Source organism: Sycon ciliatum, chromosome 5 (assembly GCF_964019385.1).
Source record: "Sycon ciliatum chromosome 5, ocSycCili1.1, whole genome shotgun sequence".
Classification (NCBI taxonomy): domain Eukaryota; kingdom Metazoa; phylum Porifera; class Calcarea; order Leucosolenida; family Sycettidae; genus Sycon; species Sycon ciliatum.
Genome location: NC_088647.1, coordinates 30,586,075 through 30,603,593, shown reverse-complemented (window position 1 = coordinate 30,603,593; position 17,519 = coordinate 30,586,075). Strand labels below are relative to the sequence as shown.

General features: G+C 46.4%; 2 protein-coding genes across 2 annotated transcripts in view; one reads left to right on the top strand and one right to left on the bottom strand.

Annotated features, from left to right (window-relative positions):
- The window catches only part of LOC135818310 (probable inactive serine/threonine-protein kinase slob2), a 14,851-nt gene extending 4,539 nt beyond the window's left edge, over nt 1–10,312 (bottom strand). Inside the window, exon 1 of the mRNA XM_065331668.1 lies at nt 10,309–10,312. The gene's annotated coding sequence lies outside the window, so the exon portion shown is untranslated. The remainder of the gene's footprint in view (nt 1–10,308) is intronic.
- A 1,430-nt stretch (nt 10,313–11,742) lies between these two features.
- LOC135818309 (serine/threonine-protein kinase mTOR-like) overlaps nt 11,743–17,519 on the top strand; it is a 64,148-nt gene continuing 58,371 nt past the window's right edge. Inside the window, exons 1-4 of the mRNA XM_065331667.1 lie at nt 11,743–12,127; nt 15,861–15,942; nt 16,219–16,471; nt 17,212–17,316. Of these exons, the coding sequence (XP_065187739.1) occupies nt 11,899–12,127; nt 15,861–15,942; nt 16,219–16,471; nt 17,212–17,316 (669 nt within the window). The 5' untranslated portion in view covers nt 11,743–11,898. The remainder of the gene's footprint in view (nt 12,128–15,860; nt 15,943–16,218; nt 16,472–17,211; nt 17,317–17,519) is intronic.

The window sequence follows — 17,519 nt, the reverse complement described above, 5'->3', positions numbered from 1 at the left end:
AGTTGGGCTTGCTGCAGAGTTGACACAGCATTGGTAACTGCCTGGACATAGGCTGCTTTCAGTGTCTCACTGGCTTTTGAGCGGCTCCACCTCTTTCACGCTGAATGCTTGTGTGCGATTGCACTACTACATTCCGGCGTCCACCACCTGGAATCAGAAGCCCTGGTCACAAGTTCCTTGTGAGGAATAAACCGGTGCATACCATCATGTATTCTAGACGATATACTAGCCCATGCGGTGTTAGGATCATCGCTGGCACTGGTCATAGCTAGCCAGTCTGTGGAGCGGTAAAATGCTCTGAGTATTTGCCAGTCAGCCTTCCGTAGCTCCACACAGTCCTGGATGACGATTCCTCACACTAGGGGAGAACACAGGAAAAGTCCACGGTGATCGTAGAGTGATCCGATCGGCCAAGAGGTTTTCCTACTGTGGATGAGGTTGTTCCAGGCAGATCGGAGAGAACAAGGTCGAGGAGTGCGGTTCCACGCGTAGGCTCAGTGACGAGCTGGTCAAGGCCGTACGCTGCACATAAAGTTTCCAATGCGTCGCCTGCTGGGGCAGTCCTGTTGCTGTTGAGCAAGGCGGTGCTGTGCACATTGAAATCCCCAGTGATCAGCAAGTAGTCTCCGAGTTGCCGAGTGTCCTCCAAGGTGTCCTCCAGGTACTCCACGAGGCTGCAGTCAGAGCCACTGGTGCTCCCAGAGCGGTACACTGCGCAGACTATGATGGAAAGACGTCTCAAGAAGAAGCCAGATGACTTCGAAGCCTTTGCAGTCAATGGAGTCCGAATGGCGGAAACACAGGTCTGACTTTACCCACACTGCATTCCACCGCCTTGGCCTGTGCGGTCACAGCGGATTGGTGCTGCATAACCCGGGATTGTGCATTCGGCTTAACTCATTTTGTCGGCAGTGAGCTTTGTCTCTGTAACAACGGCAAGATCCGGCTGGGTACTCTGCAGGCAGTGCTGAAACTCGCCAAACTTAGACTTGAGCCCGAAGGCATTAGTGACGAACAGTTTGAGGTTGTTGCAGTTGGTTGTTCTTTGGGAACCCCGGGACCTTCGAGGCTGGAAGGAAGTGGCATTGGGGTTTAGCAGGGGTATATGGCTGGCAGCAGACATCACTGTTTGCTGACTGGAGCCACGCGCTTTGCAGCTTGGTCTTCAGCGGGAGAACCACGCTGGTGGGGTCGTGACTTCTGCCCCGGGGTCGGAGTTAACTACTGATGCGACACATCTCGTGTAGTCAGTGTCTGTTGGTCCTACCCTTGCGTGAAATTGTGTGTAGTACAGTCTGCATTGGCTATAGCGTACCCTTTTGATTTCCGTGATTTTATCACTATATCCGATGCATCACTATAAGTATGCGATACGATCGATTTTTTTCTTAAATCGACACATGAAAGGCAAGGAAATACTTCCAGCATGGGGTTTTGACACATGAGCATGCTGCATAGTTGACAGTGCCCGCATTTCCATAAAAAATTCTATTATGTACATGTACAGTCAACTTCGCTAATAACGACTGCGGATATAACGACAATTCGCGAATAACGACCGAATTTCCATGCCCAGAGCAAAGTCCCATCTAACTGTATACATTTAACTTCGGATATAACGACTATCTGAATAACGACAATTCTCGTATAGCGACATGCTTTTAGTGCCCCGTGGTCATATTCACTGCTTGAATAACGACTTTCTGGGCTTTTGACAGCTATTTCAAGTACCTGTCAGTCAAGTACAATACCTGTCATGCAGAAGTACCAGAACCTATGGTGCACTGGTGATGGATATTATCAAGAGTACATAACCCCCCAGAGTGTGCAACGCCTGATCCAGCTCTGCATAGGGTCTTGGTCGAGCGGAATCGGATCTTTGCGTCATACTACCGTACACATCTGAGGGGAACCCGGGGAGTCGCGGGTACTCTTGGATCAAAAACAATGGTGCCCTGCCTCGAGACCGGCCTTGCGCTGGTGTGAAGTGTACGCATGACATCAGAAGATCCGATTACGCTCGACCAAGACCCTACACAGAGCTGGATCGGCGTTGCACACTCTGGGGGGGGGGGGGGGGTTATGTACTCTTGATATTATTGCACACATGCAAGAAAATGCAGCCAAGGGGGGGGGGGCTTTTTCTTCCTTTTTTATGTTGGCTTCAAAATTGTTGGATTTACCAGCACACCTATATGTATACAATGTACATGTAGTTGTACATGATTGTACAGTAATCATCATACATGTACATGTCCCTGGCCCTGTAGATGGCTCAAAAAGGCATATTTTTCAATTGATTTCCCTTGCATATTGAATTTTTAGTTCCTTTCAACTGCAATATGAAAATAAAGTACACATTGACATAGAGCAAGAAAAGAGCTTCATTTTGATATGCATATCATACTATACAAAATATGGGTTCACATACATTCAAATGGGACTTCGGTTATAAGGACACTTCGCAAATAAGGACACTTTTCTGATGCCCCGCCGAATGTCGTTATTGGCGAAGTTGACTGTACATGTATCACTATAAAAATAAACAACGTGAAGAAAGTAAAAAAAATAGGGCCTTTGATATTATTGCTACATGTATTTCAAAGTTATCACTGTAGCCGATAATAATATAGTGTGTTATGCATGTTTTGATTCTTTGTTGCCATCATGATAATATTTCATGATAATATTGGTTATGGTGATATTTGTACTGGATAAAATACGTTTTGCTTTTGATATTTCGTACCAATATCACTGTAGCTGATATATTCTTATATCCGATCACTCTATAGCCGATACAGACTGTATTTGGAACGACACGTGCGTTCAGTGTGAAGAAGGACGTTCTACCTACCTTTAGTAGAAGCAATCTTATCTATTTTTTCCGTGCCGAGAATGTGAAAATCGGTACGTAGGTAGCACCCTTCAGCACCTGGGCGCACACATCCGTCAACATGTGCTCTTAGGTCTTGTCCCTGTTGATGCTCGTGGCACTCATGGCCGTCCTCCAAAATATGCTGTGTAGTCTGATGCTGGAACGCCTTTGTCTGCGTCCAATGTAGATGTACGCGTGTGCGCCTCCGTCTCGACGGGCGGGGAGCTTGGCCCATCTCAGACTAGCCGGTGAGGAAGCGAGGGAGCCGGTCCCGAAAACCATCCAATGTGACACTGGAGCTTACAGACACTGGAAGAGTTACCAGAAGCAAGGTGAAGAGACGAAGTACTGGAGATTTGAATACGTCGATACTGGAAATGACAACAGCGATCAACAAGAGGAAACGAGGAAGACCAAGAAGTCAAACAAAAACGACCATGCATTCAACGGACGTTGGAGGTGTCAACCGGAGCAGTCAAACGAACAAGCCCAGCGGAGGAGAACAACGGCAAGGGTTGAAGGTGACGGAGTTAGGTGATCGGACATCGTCCATCAAGCGTCATTTGTCGGACAGTGCTAGTTGTCGTAACTCTTGTATAGTGATAATATATTTTCGAGGCTAAGTCGTGGAAGGTCTACGAGGTACATCTTGCTGTGTTAGAAGCTCTGTATACTAGTCCTGTATTTGTAAACTAGATCCAGAACTATATGTGCAGAAGGAGAATGTGTTATCGCTGCAATTGTTTGGTGTCACACCTCGTGAAAGTGTGACCAGTGTTTCCTGATGTGTGCAACGTGTTTATCTACAACTTGCACCCTCTGTTTTTGAGTTTTTTTTAGCACTTTATCACCTATGTTGAAGTCTTGACTTTTTTCTTTCTTTCCGAGGCTTTTGCAAACTCTATATACATGTAGTTACAGTCAAATCTGTCGTAAGCGACCGCCCCTTGGTGCAAGAAAAAGTTGTTGTTGTTTCTTTATTTTACTTCACCATATGAACAGGCAAGACTGCCTTCTCACCGGGGCTATTGGCCCACGGCTCTCACAATATGATGAAAATGTTTAAAATGTGTATGAAGAAGAAAGGCCGGAAAAGAAGATGAAATGAAAGGAAAGAAAACAGTAGGTATTAATTTTATGAAGGGGGGGGGGGGTATGAAATGGGTATTATTGTAATGGGTAGCCGAGTGGTAGGCGCGGTGAAATCAACAACAATTACTTTTATTCTACTTCTTTCAGGTACACACCTGAAATATAATCGTTAGTGAAAGAAGAAGCGGCAAAATAAATAACTTTCTCTCCGGTGCTCACCTAGAGGCTGAATCCTTATTCTTCGAGTTAGCTTTCATTGCTATCCAATCTAATCTAATCTTCTCTTCATCAAAACAGAAATGCGCAGCCGCTTTTATGCAGCAGACGACGTACGCTTACATACGGAGATACACTAAATATACATCAGGCAAGCTCCGTATTAGTTCCGTACTGCTTCCGTATTGGTCGGGCAGGGATACTACACCCTCCCTTCCTACAGATAATCACGCCCTCGTGATTTTCAAAAAATTAGTGAGGAGTTACGAACAACAGCGTCAACCGGAAGATGGCAAATTGTATCGGAAATGATAACGTTTAGAGTAGACAGAAGAAATGAACTGATAACAAATCATAAAATAGAAGTAAAAGCACACCAGGTTCACACGATCTCACGGGGTCAAAAGGGAAAGAACTGTCCTCCAAATAGGACCTGAAACCACAGCACTCTTGCTGCACTACGCTGGCACAACCCGCCAGGAACATCGCAGTTCAAAAACCGAACTGAATACACTGTAACTATAAGGGGCGTTGTCACACACATTGTCCCACGTTAGCTGGGTAAGCCGTGGCTCACCATGATCAGACGCCTACCAAACTAAACTGGATTCACACACTCGCATAAAGGAAGACTGAAGAGAACAGGGAGACTGAAGGAAGACAGGAAAGAAAATGCCATACCTGGAATCAGCGTTAGTAACCACGGCGGCGGCTGGAGCTACGGCGGAGAGCAAGCCAGGTTTTATCTTCATCTTGGTTGAGCCGGTCAGTCAGAGCGGCTAGCTCGGCGTCAGACAAATAACCTCCCTCCTTGTCTTGAATCATGGTCTTCACATTGTCGATAGCATCACTTTGCGCGACGTAAAGAGTGATGGTCTAGCCAGGAAGAGTGTTGACGAAATTCTGCATTCCACCTGTGACCACGGAGACGATGTACCAAGTGAATAGTGGACTCCTGCTGAACGTTGTAGTCACTCAGGGTTCGGCCGTCTGCCAACTGAGTGCCGGCGAAAATCAAACGCTGCTGGTCTTGGGGAATACCCTTCTTGTCTTGGTCAGCAGCCTGCATGTCGTCATTCTCATCAGCTTCGCCACCACCACCGGTAGTATACATGTAGGTAGTGGGTCGCTTGGAATCGCCATCGGAGTCTCCAGTGGATGCCATGCGGAGGGAAGGATGATCCACGCTAGCACCCTGACTGTGCTGCAAGCTAGTAAGCAGGGTCAGGCCCAGGAAGGCAAGAAACATGATTCTCATCTTGACTCGTCGCACGAAGCTGCAGCGGGTTGAGCCATGGGAGTCTGGGGTCGAATCACGTTGTTTTCTTTAAAACTACACCGCTGCCACCAATGTAATGGGTAGCCGAGTGGTAGGCGCGGTGAAATCAACAACAATTACTTTTATTCTACTTCTTTCAGGTACACACCTGAAATATAATCGTTAGTGAAAGAAGAAGCGGCAAAATAAATAACTTTCTCTCCGGTGCTCACCTAGAGGCTGAATCCTTATTCTTCGAGTTAGCTTTCATTGCTATCCAATCTAATCTAATCTTCTCTTCATCAAAACAGAAATGCGCAGCCGCTTTTATGCAGCAGACGACGTACGCTTACATACGGAGATACACTAAATATACATCAGGCAAGCTCCGTATTAGTTCCGTACTACTTCCGTATTGGTCGGGCAGGGATACTACATTATCATAGTTGATGATATCCAATATTCTTGTTCTATAGACTATTTAGTACGGGCATTTCATGCATGGGCAAGGCAGGATTTGGACTAGGATAGAGGACAAGAACATAATTGATGAGCATCTGTTCAGGCAGAATCTGTGAAGAAGACATAGTAGGCACAACATCGGAGAGCTAGTTGAGGAGGGAGATAAGGTCATAGCCAGACAGAAATGCTTGAAACGTATGGCGTACGTCGCAAGCGCGAATATCAGCAGGGAGAGAGTTCCATGTGGTACTGCCAACAAAGGCGATAGAGCTACGGCCTGAGGGACCAGGTAGGAACGGCACTCTGAGCAGCTGGCTGACCTGACCACGCGTGACACAACTTCTGTCCACATCCGTGGCAATGAGGGAGTAGTAGGATTGGAACAGTGAGCTGGCTCTGCCATGAAGGCAGCGGAAGACGAAGAGAAGCAGACGTTGCACGTACAGCTGGTGGAGCTGAGGCATTGATAGTCTGGCAAATAGGGGAGCAGTGGGGGTCCTTCTGGGGAGTTGGAAGATGGCTCGTATGCCAGACTTAGCAATGCGTAGCAGTCGATGTAGCAGCAGTTTGGATAGAGCGGGAAAGAAACAGTTTGAGGCATAGCAGAGAACAGACTTGATCATACTCATGTACCAGGCCCGGCGGGCATTGAGTGAAAGGCACCGTCCATGGCGCCAGAGCTGCCCGATTGTAGTAGCAGTCTTGCTGGCAATAAAGTCCATTTGGGGCTTCCAGGACAGTTGGTCATCAAGCATGACACCGAGATACTTCGTGACTGGAGTAACATCAAGCACTGTGGTACCACACTTCACTTCAGATGGTCCATCCAGACACCCACGGGGTCTCACAAACATAACTTGGGTTTTACTGGCATTTAATAGCAGACCAATGTTGTCCAAGTACTCAGCGAGTCGTGTTACAGCGTTAGAGAGAACAGAGCACACTAAATCAGGCTGATAGTCAGAGTAGTCCAGAGCCACATCATCGGCGAATTCCTGGTGCCATACACTACCTGGTAGATCTGACGACATATCACTGGTGTACAGTACAAAAAGAAGAGGGCCCAGAACGCTGCCTTGAGGCACTGCTCGGGAGCATCCAACATATTGCGAAACTGAGTGTTCCACCCGTACACACTGCTGCCGCTCCGAGAGATAACTGAGGAACCATTCCAGTGGTGTGTCACAAATGCCAAGGTCAAACAGCACTTGCACAAGCCTGGCATGCTGGACTCTATCAAATGCCTTCGATAGATCTACCATTACTACCCCGGTGTGTTTTCGTTCCGATTTGGCCAATTTCCAGCGGTTGGAGGCAAGGATAAGAGCATCTTCTGTTGAGTGATTTCTTCGGTATGCGAATTGACTTGAAGGTAACAAGGAGTGATCATCTAGGAAAGTTGTCAGCTGTTTCTTGACAAAGTGTTCCAGTATGCAAGAAACAATAGGCAGTAGCGAGACGGGCCGATAGTTACGAGCTGACAGTGGGTCGCCATTCTTATACAATGGGCTGATAAGAGAATGTTTGAAAGTTGATGGCACTATACCAGACGCAAGAGATAAGTTGACGATCTTCATCAGGTATGGGGAGAGGGTGTCCGACAATACAATACCTGGGATTCCATCACTTCCGGTAGCTTTATGTGGATCCACACATTGCAAACGCTTAGCGACATCATACAACGACACAGGTTGGAAGGCTGTAAGGGCATCAGATTTCGTAGGGCCAACTGGCATCTGTAGGTGCGTAGGTCGACTGGGGTCATGAACAACATCTGCAAAGAAGTCGCCCAGCTGGTCAGCTGATACCTGGGGTACTCGGCGGGTCTTCTTTCGTCCGGTGACAGTGTTCATCACGGACCAAAGTTTCCTCTGATCAGACGTATAGCATTGATCCATAAAGTAAGCATTCTTCAACTGTCTATCTAGCTTTCTGGCCTTGGCACGTGCAGCTCGGTGCTCCTGCTGGAGTGCCTCGTTTGCTCTATCTTGCATTAGACGGCGGTGCAGTCTGTTTCGGTTCCGGACACACTCAACCAGCTCGCGAGTCAGCCAGGGACATGGACGCCGGTCTGCACGGCAGATGTATGGTAAATCCGGCATACTGGGCATGCATATGTGCTTCCATGTACTCAAATCGACGAGAATAATGTGATTTTTAATATCATAATTATTGGATATTCAATAGAATATAGGGGTGCCAGGGCCAGTGGATCGCACTTGCAAGACAGCGAATTTTCACACCTTGCAGTTGACAGCGCCGTGACTGGCAAGTACAGTTTCGCACCTGAATGAACCTGGGTCGCGGTCGCTTACAGCAGATTTGAATGCAGCCACCGTGCGTGAAATCGCGGTCGCGGGTCGCGCACACTGCGGCAGCTGGTCGCTCTGGACAGATCAATTTGTATGTGAAACCGTCGGTGCACAGAAAATCGGTCGCTAACGGTAGATGGCCGCCTACAGCAGAGGTCGCTAACGCCGTAGTAGTAACGGCAGATTTGACTGTACTTGTACATGTATGGCTTTTCCAAATTTCCAACATTCCCTGTACTTTAAAAAAAATGATATTTGGCGAGGAGACAACAATTGTAATAACGCAATAAGGACGACGAGCTGAAGTGACATCGAATTACTTTATTTAAAAAACAATGTAAGCAATGGAGACGATGCGAAAACAATCCAAAGGTAAGGAAAAATAAAAAAAATACTTCCTCCGCGTCATCGAAATTGTCGCAGTTTGACTTTTGATGTAAAATGCGGTATTTACTCACCAGCACTCGTACCAGAGGCAAGGGATCGGACATAGGCGATAGTCATCAGTATAGGGTGACGGCAAAGTTCTATTTTCTGTTATTGGAAGCTGGAATTTTTGAACTAGACGCAATTTCTTCGCTGATGTCGCTGCGCTGGTAATTTCGACTCGCTGAGATCAGTCAGGTGTTGCAGCCTGCACATTTCTCGTGCTTATGGCCATTCACTCAAGCCCCATCACTGCTTTACCTTAGCTGGGGTGAGAATGACTTCGTGGAACAAGTGGCAGCGCTTGGAGAAACATCGAGGGGTCGGCAAACTAAATGCCTGCAACAGCGATAAAATTTGTCGCTCTGGCTGAGACACTCAGTACTACTACTAGTACATGATTGTACCTGCAAGAGCCGTGTAGACTCTACACGTAGTGCTAGTGATGCACGCGCAGGTGCCGTACCATGCTGAAAAAGAGGGCGCGCTGGACGTGATACTACACTTACCTGCATGAGCTGTGGGCATGCCACGGCTAAAAAAAAGTTCATTATTTTCAAGATCGAGGTGATTCCGAGGTGATTCCGCCGACGGTAATCAACCGACCTCGCAACGATCGTGTATTCTTACTAGGCTTCGTTGGTGGTGAAGTAGAAATCATCCAGAGCTAGCAGACGACAAGCATAGCAGCTCTTGTCCTGTGGAGAAAGTCAAAGCGTTTGAGACGAGGCGCGACCAACTTTCAACCTTCCTTGAAATATTTGGGAACGATATTTTTGCGTCCATTGACATCAGCGACGACGAGGACTTCATCTCTGCATGAAAACTCTCAGTCCAATTGTCCTAGAACGTTACTCTAGTCTTCAGACTATGATACTGTGTAATAAGTTTCGAATGGCTTAGTTTATGGAGTTGTCAGTAACAAGTGACAAGTCACTAGTCAAACTGCGACAATTTCGATGACGCGGAGGAAGTATTCTTTTGTACAACGGTGATTCCTGAAGAGTGTTGTACGAAACATTGTTCGAATCATCTTTTTTCCATCGCTTTTTCTTCTTTCATGTATTTTTCCTTACCCTTTAGATTTTTTTCGCATCGTCTCCATCGCTTACATTGTTTAATAAAGTACTTGTAATCCAATGTCACTTCAGCTCCTCCTCCTTATTGTGCCGCGGTTATTAAAATTGTTCTTTAGCATGCATGGACTGCGGAAATGATATTCCTATGGGGGATACTGATGCATTTTGTTGTACTTATGCCAAAAACAGTTATGGAGCCTCGGCTCGAAGTTACGAAAATTGCGTTTTTCGTACTTTCAAGTGGTCATAAGTACAACAAAATGCAGCATAAGCATCCCCCATAGGAATATCATTTCCGTAGTCCATGCATGCTAGAGAACAACTTCGAACAGAGAAACGAGGGAAAGGACAAAACATAAGGGATGTAGGGACGACGTGCCGATGTGCTGGGAGCAACTCAACCGACCAGAGGTCTCGTTGTCAGCGTTGCAACTGGGCATCGAAAAATTGGGGGGGGGGGGGGTAACCGGGGTTACACTAGAACAACTGCAAAACAAACAGAAGCTAGAGAATACCACAAAAAAATACTACTACCGTATTTTTCCGGTTGTAAGTCGACCTTTTACGACTAAAAATAGAAGGAGAAAGGGTGGGGTCGACTTACAACCGGGATTCGACTTATAACCGGGAACTATCAGAATCTTACAAAAAATGACCTGCCCTGCATGCATGAGTGCACCATGTGTACACATGTTTACCAGTTTATTGGCCTTTTTTCAAGGATTGGGACGTTATACCCTCCAATAAGGAATGTTTACATGATTTGTTGATGTGTTAGTAGCAGGGAGTGGTTGGTAGTGCTTCGTTGGGTGAAAACTTTAAAACGCAGAATTGAGACCTCCGGATACGGGGGTCGACCTATAACCGGGGTCGACTTACAACCGGTAAAATACGGTACTTGGTGCGAAATTTAAGAAATCATCAGCATAGCCGAACCAAGGAACACTGTGACGTGCCACAATCTAGAGTTCATCCATACTGAGAAGTCGGTAGCTATCAGCCAGTGTTGGTGCGTAAGGTGCTTATGCAGTTATGCGGGGACATCTTTCTTGAAGGTGTAGAGCCGCTTCAAGCTGAGTGGAGCCCTTACAATTTCGCTTGGCAAGCTGTTCCAAACTGAAATGAGAGAAAACGGGAAGGAGGGAAAAAAACGTTTGATAGATGAAAGGCGTGTCTTCTTTAGGGTCCGGCGGATTCTGCCGGCAGAAAAATTGGCAGAATTCGGTACTTTTTCTGGTAAGTTTCATGCATGTTTGGTATGTGGATAAAGAAATGGAGCAGAATTCGAGGAATTGCCCGCCATACGGTTTATAATTATGGTTCTGCCAATGTCACTGCTTTTCGAGCAGAATCCGCCAGTCCCTATATTCTTCTTGATTCATGGTGTGGATTTTCGTCTCTAGATTTTCTTGAATCATTCAAACTTACTTGGTTTGAGCCTTTTGAGAAATTTCTTCGGGATATACATGATTGTAGCTCAGGCACTGGTTCGCATGTACATGTACATGTACATGACTGGTAGTGGTATAATATAACCCAATACTACTACTAGTTCAGAACTAGTATTAGATAAACCTTGTTATAGTTCACGCATATTGTTAGATTGACAGCATGAAATATGTACCGGTACATGACTGTATTAGAATTCTAGGCCGCGGATTGGATAACTGGCAAACGAAATGTGCGAAGTGAAATAAAAACCAACCAATACAACCAACCAACCAAATTTCACACAACACAATCTGCGCAATGTGCGGCATACCACGCGCGCGTAGGCGCTAGATCTGTGACTGTTTACTGGAAGAGCTAAGTGCATGACCACTGCACTGGCGCGGTACGCGGTCCACACTCGACTCGTGAGCTGAGCGGTCTTGTACTTTTGCACCTAGTACGAAAAAAAGTAAAGAAAAAACGACGATGCGTAAAAAATTGTTTCGTACTGAAAAGCACTGCAAAAGTGCAAGCACTTGAAGCAGTCCATGACTCAACAGACATGACACAGTCAACATGAACCAGAACATGAAACAGCAGTTTGTACGTGGTTCAGCAGAGAAGTAATTAGTTAGGTGTATGCTTTTTGCCTCTGCAGCGCAGAACGTCCAGTAGGAGTGCGATTTCCTTGTCCAATGCTGGTGAATTTGATTATAATATGTGAAGCGCACAATCGTTACCTCCATTATGTCGCGGGACGGGGTTGTTGCCCAGTATGGTGTAGGTCTCAAGAGCAGACAGAACGATACACGCGTTCGAAATGCCCTGCTGCTTCAGCAGTTTGTCAACAATGACCTCCGTGCAATGTCCAATGATGAGGCAAGTGAGCTTCTGGATGAATTGAGCCGCAAGTACATATTCCCGCTTTGTTCGTCATCAGAGATACACGAGAAGAAGGGCGGTGTTCTGGCCATGAGTAAGTGAAGAATAATCACAAAGATTTGACAAAAAAATAATAACACATTTGCCTCAGTGCTCTCTCTCTCTCAGTCTTGTGCCTAATTATCGCATAAACTTACTATTCCTTATCTGGTTCAATCGGTGGACTGTTTCTCGTGACCCGCACCCAATGATGTTCGTGTACCCTCTTTTCTGTAATGATCAAATTGTGCATAATTAATAATAGTACGTACAGCGATGAAAATTTATTTTCATTAGCATAATCCTCATTGGTTTGAGGGAGTTGTCAATAATCAATTATTGGAGAAAAGCTTAAAGTCCATCCACCACTGCATGGAATCATGGCGTGGAAATATTCTTCTGCAGGATTCACCTTGCTATTGGCAGAATGAAGCCCTGGCAAGAGACTGCTGTGAATGCAGAATGAACACGAAAAAATAATGTTTAAATTCGGGGTGTCATTGACCTTGGGTAGTGCTAGCCATGATTTGAGTGGGTAGTCAGGTAGCAGTTTGCACCTGAACTCATCTAAGTACTACCACTACTAGCGATGTCAGAGTGCCGTGCCACGTGACCTCCACGCTTGTCGCTGGATTCCCTAGCAACCAGCTGAAATGATGGCACAAAAAGCCAGTACGGCAGAATGCCAGTCGCGGCTAGTGCGTGCAGTACTTGGCACGCGGGATATTCAAATGTGACCTGAAGACGTCAGTGACAAGCTTGGTCGTGACTATTGCCACGAAAATAGAAGATGAACTTTCGTATCCGCGTTTGTGCGGGCGCGCTGCGCCTACGGAGCTGGGAGTATGGCCGCCGACAAGTTAGCGTATGTTCAGTCGCCTTTTTCATCTCTTGCGCTGCCTGATACAGGTTTGATTTTAGTTCCATCGTGTTCCCCGTCGTCCAATTTAGTTTGCCGCCGAGTTTCACCGGTGTATCACGCCGCGCACCAGACTTGTAGTATTTTTCGCGACAGGTACTCCATTGCTGGATACAACGCCATCATGAGTGTTCGTCCAGCAAAGGGACCGGCTGTGAAGATGTTTTGTTGAGTCTTGGACTCAAGGAGGAGCAGCTATTGCAGGATAAGCCCCTGCCTAGCATGATCGGAAACGTTTCAAATGCATTGGTGTTAGAACTGATGAAGTTCAAAGCGGACCACCACGCACACCAGGATCATAATCTACTTGTCGAACTCTTCTTGTCTTGGAGAATGGCCAAATCACAACTCATACTTCGGCTACTCTTCAACAGTCTTCTTGAATTTCTCCAACAGTTTGCAGCAACAACAAAAAAACAGTACAGCTACGGTATGTACATTTTGTACAGTGCGCAAGATTATTCATGAGCCGCGATCCCTGTTGTCAAGACCGATTTTGTGCCGTGGTGAGATCTGGCTTGTGTACAGTGAGGCATGGTGCTTTTCGACAATGGCGGCGCTTACCCCGCGCACTCTAAACTGGAATAAGTCCACTATATTTGCTCCGATTTGCTTCAAACTTTGCCAGTATACTCTACTTGTCTTCAGGAATCGGATGGTATTACAATATTTGCCCGATTCTCAAAACAGAAATTTACCCTGACATCGCTACCACTACCAGGGTAGTTGCAGGACAATGTGTTTGCAATGGATTGGTACATGTACGAAGAGTACCGAATGTACGTAGTATGGTACATGACTGTACAAGTACATGTACCATGGTGTATGTTGTTGGTTGACAGCATGTTACAAGGTGGAGGACACACCATGTTCGGAAACAGTGTCCCTGACTACAACCATCCACGGTTGGCAGAGTCCCGGTCTTGCGACCTTTTGAACTGTATGGGTGTTAGCCCTGGTTGTTGTTGTTGTTTATTTTACTTCACCAAATGAACAGGCAGAGATGCCTTCTCACCTGCCCATAGGACAGGTTCTCACAGAATTATGAAGGTTCTGACCCTCATTATACTAGGGAGTTGTTTTCCGAACCCAGTGTACATGTGTCCTCCGCCTTGTAACATGCTGTCAACCAAAAACATGTTTTCAACAGAACAAGGCCTACCTAATAAGTATGGTGTATGTACGAAGTGTGGTGCATGTACCAAGTATAGTGTTACCTTTGTTGTGCGATGTACGGTGCATGTACCAAGTATGGTGTGTATACGAAGTATGGTGCCGCATGTACCAAGTAAGGTGTATTATGTATGATGTACATGTATGTACGGAGTACTGCTACCTGATCAGTGTGCACTTTTCTATGTAGAGCAAGTGCACACTCTCACTGTACGAACACACTGTGGTGATCCCGCTCATGCAGTGCCATGTACATGTACTGCCAGTGTACTCGATACAATGTCGCATGTAACGTCACACCTGAGAGCAAAGATCACGAAAACGATTTGTTTGGGTCCTGTGCAGAGTGTGCAGTACGGTCACTCCAGTACAGTACAGTCACTCCATTGCAGTACAGGCCAGCCACGGCTTGCACTGCACGCTCTGCACAGAGTCCACGGCATATGTTCCGTCAACCCGTCCACGGCCTATGTTCCGTCAACACGTCCACGGACGATGTAACTGCACCAGCGCGCAAGCTGATTAGTAACACGATCTCTAACATCACAAAAGAAAACTCCATGCTGTACCTGGGCTCTCTCACAATCATACCTAGGCCACCCGAATGTAGCTTTTGAACTACATTGTGACCTTGAACTTCTGTATGCACTGAATTTGAACTTAGTTTATTAGACTCTTGATGGTGGTCAACGGCCAGTATGTGTTTCTGCTGAGAATGGAGAACAAACAGCAGTGAGCAAACATGAGATGTGCACATGCTCACAAGAAAGCACATAATAGGTCGCTGGAGCCTGGGTTTGGTTGGCAGGCGTCATCCACCTCTGGCAAAATGTTCTCCATCAATGTTCAGTTTCGTCAATTGTAGAGGTCTTCCATGTCGACAACCACATGTCATCACTGTTACTGTATTTTCCGGGGTATAAGCCGCACCGTATAATATAACCCAATACTACTACTAGTTCAGAACTAGTATTAGATAAACCTTGTTATAGTTCACGCATATTGTTAGATTGACAGCATGAAATATGTACCGTATTTTCCGGGGTATAAGCCGCCCCGGGGTATAAGCCGCACCCCCCTTTTTGAGGCAAAATATTGACTAAAAGTTGGTATTCGGAGTATAAGCCGCACCCACAAACCAAGATTTTTCACACTCATTGACAAATGGCCTTTCTACAAATTTATTATGGTTATGGAGCTAAATACCATGTTAGATCAGATTATGAAGTGTTAGTGCACCACAGGTTGCTGCAGAGATGTTGGTGTATTGCTGTGTTGACTAGAGATCACTCCATGTCATCTGCACTATCTTCAGTCTCGCTGCCACTGATGTTGATCAGCAACACAGGCGCGAAGCTGAGTCGAATGACATGTCACATGACGTCAGCATGCATACTGATGTATGCTAAGCATTCATTCGCGCAAGCATATTCGGAGTATAAGCCGCAGGGGCGATTTTGGTCCGATTTTTAGCGAAAAAAAGTGCGGCTTATACCCCGGAAAATACAGTACCTTTTTAATTTGTCTACATAAGGTCTTGCAGAGGACTGACACTGACATACACTTCGTCATGTCTTTTGTACACTCTCTTTTCTCTCTCTCTCTCTCTCTCTCTCTCTCTCTCTCTCTCTCTCTCTCTCTCTCTCTTTCTCTCTATCCTTCCCTTTTCGTGTCTTCCTGTTCATCCCTCGTCCAGTGACGCTTACGTCTACGGGTGATGCCAACCAGGTCAAAATGGGTCGTTTCATGACGTATCTACGACAGATGCTTCCAACACCGTAAGTTGTCACTTCTAGTTAGGTACCTGCTTGCTTGCATCATGTTGCACTGCACGTATCATCTTGGGACACGCTCGCGCGCACACACACGCCCGCACACACACGTGCCCGCACACACACGCGCGCACTCTCTCTCTCTCTCTCCCTTTTCTTCTTTTCTCTTCTCTACTTGATATATATATAGCCAAGACTTATCATGGATGATCGGCAGTTGCTTTCTGTCTTGTGGTTGGTGTTGACGTGGTGCTTTGGTTGCTGATCTCTTATTGGCTGCAGTGATGTCGTCCTAACCGAAATGGTGGCGCGCACCATCGGGCGGCTGGCTCTGACCGGTGGCAGCACCACGGCTGGCTACGTAGACTTCGACATGAACCGAGCCATGGAGTGGCTGGTTGGCGACCGCCATGAGCACAAACGCTATGCGGCCGTGCTCATCCTGCGCGAGCTGGCGCACAACGTGCCCACGTTCTTCTTCCAGAAAGTCCAGCAGTTCTTCGACTGCATCTTCAACGCCGTCCGCGACTCGAAGGTTAGCAAAACGTGCCAGTAAAGTGTGACTGTGTACAGGCTGGTCCGTTGTGTATGAGTGTTTGTCTACATTCGTCATTCACAGGTTTTACAAAATTGGAACAGTTAGGTATGCCATTGCAACACATGTGGAGGAGCAGATCCAAAACCCAGATATTTCACATTTAAAGTGTTTGTTTGCATCAGTTCGGCCAAAAGCAAGCAGGACTATTTTTGGATGAAAGGAATGTACTGTAAAAGCAGGAATTTTCGGTGGTGTTGTATTTTCGGTAACTTCGGTGGGGAAATATGTACCAAAAATAATACGCACCGAAAATTTCGGCATGGTACTAGTACACTTACCTAGAAAACGGGTTTACCGAAAATTTCCGTCCACCAAACCACCGATTTCGGAGAATACCGAAAATATTACACCACCGAAAATTTCTGCTTTTACAGTAGGTGTGTTCCTGTCCACCTAGCATTGTTTCTGTGTATGTACGGTTACTAGATGATTTTGCTTTGCTGGGAACTCGGAGTTGCACAGACGAACCAGTCGATCTCTTCTTCAGATGTGCCTTTACATGTGTGAATGTCATCTTCTATGCTGTTCATGTATTCATCTTAGCTGAGTCTACAGTTCAACTGGTATCATCGTATTTATCTTAGCTGATGCATAGAGAATGCTTTTTTGCATGTGATACCCTGTCCCTAGGCACGGCTAGCCGACATTGTGTGTTGTTTATGTGTGCTTGCCTGCAGAAAAACATCCGGGAGGGTGCTGTGACGGCTCTCCATGCCGGACTAGTTCTGACGGCGCAGCGAGAAACTAAGGAGCGTCATCGCGGCACGGGCGACTATTATCAGGTATGACTGTCCGTGTTATTTGTGTGTGTGTGTGTGTGTGTGTGTGTGTGTGTGCGTGTGTGTGTAGGGGAGGGGTGTGTGTGCGTGCGTGTGTGTGTGTGTAGGGGAGGGGTGTGTGCGTGCTTGCACATGCATCTTCTGACATGCCCAGAATCGTTGCGGGGCTGCTGCACTGATACTGGCCTATTCAGGTCCTTGTTAGC